At 39.2% G+C, this 5,742-nt stretch overlaps 2 protein-coding genes across 2 annotated transcripts in view; one reads left to right on the top strand and one right to left on the bottom strand.

The window, feature by feature from the left end:
• The window catches only part of TMEM116 (transmembrane protein 116), a 95,543-nt gene that overhangs the window by 75,147 nt on the left and 14,654 nt on the right, over window positions 1–5,742 (top strand). The gene's annotated exons all lie outside the window — the stretch shown is intronic.
• Window positions 4,047–5,742, bottom strand: part of LOC141370654 (disintegrin and metalloproteinase domain-containing protein 1a-like) — a 1,958-nt gene continuing 262 nt past the window's right edge. The window contains exon 2 of the mRNA XM_073881304.1: window positions 4,047–5,738. Coding sequence (XP_073737405.1) covers window positions 4,632–5,738 — 1,107 coding nt within the window. The 3' untranslated portion in view covers window positions 4,047–4,631. The remainder of the gene's footprint in view (window positions 5,739–5,742) is intronic.

Raw genomic sequence — 5,742 nt, forward strand, 5'->3', positions numbered from 1 at the left:
CACACACACACACACACACAATGGAATATTACTCAGCCACCAAAAAGAATGAAATCTTGCCATTTGCAACAACGTGGATGGAACTAGAGGGTATTATGCTAAGCAAAATTAGTCAGAGAAAGACAAATATCATATGATCTCACTCATATGTGGAATTTAAGAAACAAAACTGATGAACGTAGGGGAAGGGAAGGAAAAATAAGGTAAGATTAAAAACAGAGAGGAACTAAAAGCATAAGAGACTCTTAACAATAGGGAACAAACTGGATACCTGGGTGGCTCAGGTGGTTAAGTGTCTGCCTTCAGCTCAGGTCATGATCTCAGAGTCCGGGATGGAGCCCTGCATTGGGCTTCCTGCTCTGTAGGGAGTTTACTTCTCCCTCTCCCTCTGACCCTCCCAACCCCCCAACCCCCGCTCCGCTCGTGCTCTCTCGATCTCTCTCTCTCTCTCAAATAAAATCTTTTTTAAAAAAACAATAGGGAACAAACTGAGCTGTTGAAGGGGAGGAGGATGGGGGCATTGAGTAAAATGGGTGATGGGCATTAAGGAGGGCACTTGATGGAATGAGCACTGGATGTTATATGCAAATGATGAATCACTAAATTCTACCCCTGAAATTAATATTACACTATATGTTAACTAACTTGAATTTAAATAAAATCTAAAATAAAAAATAAAAGCTTCCACAGCAAAGGAAGTCGTCAACAAAATGAAAAGGCAACTACTGAATGGAAGAAAATATCTGCAAATCGTGTATTTAACAAGAGGTTAATTATATAAAGAACTCCTACAACTAAATAGCAATAAAACAAACCAATTAAAAAATGGGCAGAGCATCTGAATAGACATTTTTGCAAAGAAGACATACCAGATGGCGAACAGGTCCATGTAAAGGAACTCAGTATCACTAATCATCAGGGAAATGCAAATCAAAGGTACAATGAGATATCACCCTGCACCTGTTAGAATGGTTATTATCAAAAAGACACGAAATAACAAGTGTTGGCTAGGATGTGGACAAAAGGGAACCCTGTGCGCTGTTGGTGGAAATGTAAATTGATGCAGCCATTATGAAAAAAACATTATGGAGGTTCCTCAAAAAATTAAAAATAAAACTATGATATGATTTAGTAATTCCACTACTGGCTATCCAAAGGAAACAAAAACATGAAATTGAAAAGATATCTGCACCTCCATATTCATGCAGCATTATTTACAATAGCCAAGACATGGAAGCAACCTAGGTGTTTATCATTGGATGAATGGATAAAGAAAAACACATATTATACATAATATATATATATATATACACACTTATTAAGCAATAAAAAAGGAAATCTTGCCATTTATAACAACATGAATGGACATTGAGAGAATTCTGATAAGTAAAATAAGTCACTAGAGAAAGAGCAATACCATATGATCTCAATTGTATGTGGAATCTAAAAACAAGCAAAAATATAGACACAGAGAACAAATAAGTTGCCAGAGGCAGGGGATGAGAGAGTTGGTGAAATGGGTGAAGGTGGCCAAGAAGTACAGACTTTCAGTTAGAATAAATAAGTCCTGGGGATATAATATACAGCATGATGACTAATTAATACTGTACTATGTATTTGAAAATTGCTAAGACAGTTTAAACTCATCGTAAGAAAAAAAATTATAATTGTGTGGTGATGCATGTTAACTACACTTACTGTGGTAACCATTTCACAATATTTGCAAATATGAATCCTTATGTTGTGCACCTGAAACTAATGTAATGTTATATGTCAATTATATTTCAATAAAAATGAGCTTAAAAATGAAGTTTGAGGGGCACCTGGGTGGCTCAGTCATTAAGCGTCTGCCTTCGGCTCAGTTCATGGTCCCAGGGATTGAGCCCCGCATCGGGCTCCCTTCTCCGTGGGAGGCCTGCTTCTCCCTCTCCCACTCTCCCTGCTTGTGTTCCCTCTCTCACTGTATCTCTCTCTGTCAAATAAATAAATAAAATCTTTTTAAAAAATGAAGTTTGAACATACAAAAAGCTAAATTTTTATCAAACTAATTTCATACTTTGTCTTTATTGTGGGCATAATTACATTCATGTGAGGTTTTGATGACGTGATCTGGGTTTTCTGTGAATTATTTTTAAAATAATTTCTTTCCCATCTCACTGGGCCCTAGAGAATGTGGTGGAGTCTGACTCCAGGCAACAAGGATATTCTCACAAGCAGTCCTATAGGAACAGGAGAGGATGTTGGGTCAGGTCTGAGGAGAGGAATGGCCTATCCAACTCTAGCAACAGGGCAAAACCCCTGGACTCCAGGAGCATTAATACATATCTGCAGCAATCCAAATTTTTCTTTTTCCACATTGTAATTTCCCTTTGCTCCAAAATATGGATAAAAATGTAGAGCCTGGACCCGGCTGTGCTTTGAGGAATTAAGGGAAGGGCCTGGGTCTCTGCTGCCTGAGGCAGCACAGAAAGGACAATAGCTGCTCAGGAAAGACAGGGGAAAGCAAGTCACCATCAGAGGTTTTAGGGGAGCAGATGGCTGGTGACTGCTGACACAAATGATTGGAACAGGCAAACATTCATCAGAATCCCCCAAATGTAATGGGGAGAGGAATCAGATGAAAAGGTATACTTCCTAGAGGCAGTCACACACAATGCAGAACTGTTGTCATCCAAACTTCACAAGAAACAGACCTTTCAACGGGGAGATTTCACAATGCAAGTTACATCTAACTGCTTTCTCCTGCCCACATTTAAACTGGCCTCCTCCCCTACCATAGTCTACCCTAATGTGGTTCAATCTTCATTTCCTGGAATTCAAGATTTTATAAACGTTGTATTATTTACTTGACGATTTACAAATATTTAGCAGTCAGGGCCTTGGGGTGGCAGAGTTGGCTAAGCATCTGACTCTTGGTTTCAGCTTAGGTCGTGATCTCAGGGTCCTGGGATGGAGCACCCTGTCGGGCTCCAAGTTCAGCAAAGAGTCTGCTTAGGATTCTCTCTCCCTCCCTCTCTTCCCCTCCCCCCCAAATGAATATATTTAAAAAGTGTTTAATATTAATACTGCATCTAAGTAAGATTTTGGTTGTGTTAAGGAGTAGCAAGAGGCATTCTGCCAAGGGAATGAATCTGGACCTGTATTTTAAGGTTAGCTCCAGTTAATTACTCACGTGATAGACATTTATTAATCACTTACAATATGCTGACTCCAAGTACTGAATAGGATGACAACCTGCTATTCCATGATGTCAAGATGTAATAGGAGAAAAGACATTTTTGTTGATAATAATTACATGATTTGAGAACTCATAAAATAGAGGTCAACTAGGGACATATTGAGTGCCTTCCCTATCACTTTTTACCACAAGAATAGGCCCATGAGGGAGTGGAGAATGGAGATTAAATCGTACCTGAGGAGTGATGCAGGTTCCACCACTGACCGGTTCTGGAGCAAATTTTCTTTGCTTCCTCATGAACAAGATGGAGGTTTCATGGGGAAGTTGGGAGGATTAAGATGAGAAAATGAATGCAAAGTATTTTACACAGTTCCTACCACAAAATGAATAAATTAATATTATACTTGTTTTGTGCTTCTTCACAGAGAAGTATTTACCACCTCTAAGCTCTGTTACCTGTAAGTGGAGAGATTCCTTCTGATGTTAGTCAACAAGTTATTAATTTCAATGAATTAAAAAAATAGAAAAACTGGTGGGTTGGGATCTGTATACTGTTATAAGCATAAATACAGTTTTCTGAGTCTAGGTGATGTTCATCAGACATGAGACATTTGGAGGTCTGAAATTCATCCCATGAAGATTAGTAAAGAGTAAAGGCTATGAAATCTGCTCTAGAAGAAAAAGAAATGAAACCTTTTGAGTGAAAGGGAGAAAGATTCTACGAAGTTCTTGGAGATACTGGGAAGTAATAAATTGGATATACATACATCATGTTAAACATCTGCCAGATTTGAAAAGGTACATGAATTTAACACTTGCCCCTTGACCTTGGGACAATCAGGGTCTTCTGGCTTCCCAGGTATACTACATCCCACAGAGTCCCAGAACAAAATGGACTCAATAACTATGCCAAGTGCAATCTGAAGAGATGTATAATCTGAATAGGGTTTTATTTATTTTTGTATTTAAACACTCATTTCATGAATGTACATTTATAAGACAAATTAAAATGATCACATAAACAACTGTCCTCATAATAGGTAGTGGTTGCTTGCAAAATGAAAGTAATAGATCCAGGGAAATGTGGTAGCATATGTCAAACAACTTAGATGAAAGATGGCATGTACTAAAGAAGTTTCTGGTGAATGGAAAAATAGGCCCAAGACAAAGACACTGATGTCTACAGATGCATGTGAAGAGTTGAAATGAAATGTGGAAAAGAAAAAGTAAAATATTTAATATAGTAAATAAATAAAACCTTAATTACTAAAATGAATAATAAAAGTGGATGAATCCCTCCCCCTACATTAGTATATTTTCGTAGACAGCATATTTCTATTCAGAGCCAGTGGAGCCATCAATTTCCACTTCACCTTTACTTCCCTGAACATCTCATTCCCACTCAGTGCTTCAGATGTTTGATATATTTAGCTTCTTCCTGCTACTACTTCTCTTATGGCTCTGATTCTTCCTCTTCTTCCTCTTCTTCCTCTTCCTCCTCTCCCTCTTCTTCCTCTTCCTCTTCCTCTTCCTCTTCCTCTTCTTCTGGCGGAGCCTCTTCCGCTGCCTCTTCTGGGGGCTTTACTGCAGCCTCTTCTGGACCCTTTTCTGTGGGCTCTGGAGGAGCTTCTCTTGAACGTTTACACATGATGATGACACAAACAATTATGATTATTAATATTAGGGAAAAAAGTATGAAAAATAATATGACCATATAGTCTAAGTAACTATCTTCATGTTTGGCAACATTGATAGTGTTTTCAGTTTCCTGTTGTACAACGGGAGAGCCACTGTCCACACTACCCCCAGTTCCTCCAGTTTTGCAGTCAGGTGGGGCATAGCCAGCCTCACAATGACAGTGCTTTAAATTGTTGCAAACTCCTCTCCCATTACACATCTCTTTTGTATCACAGTCATAGTTGAGCGCATCATGATTGACGCAGGAGTTATTCATACAGATTTTTTCTGGGGCACAGAGTGTGCCAATTTGCACATAACCATCATCAGGGATATCAGTATCATTATAGACATCCATGCTCCAACACCAGTCATCCTTATGAGGGACCTGGATCATTGTTTCCATGGGTTTGATCGATGGTACATGTTTAACATTTGTACATATAATTTTCCCACAATATATATTTTCACCTGTACACTTAACATATTCCTGGTTACCTGAAGTGGGAAGGCCACAGTTTCCAAACCGATCCCCTTTAGTGTTCATGTGAATGTAACAATCTTCTGGGGCAGACCTTGCAGGGTATCCAAAAACACTTACACATTGAAAATCAGGGGTCTTGCACACACCCTGAATGCAATAGTGAACTCTTTGACAAGATGTACCATCTTGCTTGTATGTGTTGGTGGGGCATCTGTCAGAGGTACCATCACAATATTCTGGAAGGTCACACTCTCCAGAAGAAGGACGACACATGGATCCCTTTACTAAATATTGACACGTGTCATTACAGCAGGGCCCAGGACTGCACTTTGCTTTTTCCTTCAGCCTACAAGTTCGGTCACAGCATGGGTTATTACCACAGTCAGGTCCACAGTCACACTCC

This window comes from Callorhinus ursinus, unplaced genomic scaffold, assembly GCF_003265705.2.
Source record: "Callorhinus ursinus isolate GAN/ISIS: 27379988/994484 unplaced genomic scaffold, GSC_fseal_2.0 scaffold41, whole genome shotgun sequence".
NCBI lineage: Eukaryota > Metazoa > Chordata > Mammalia > Carnivora > Otariidae > Callorhinus > Callorhinus ursinus.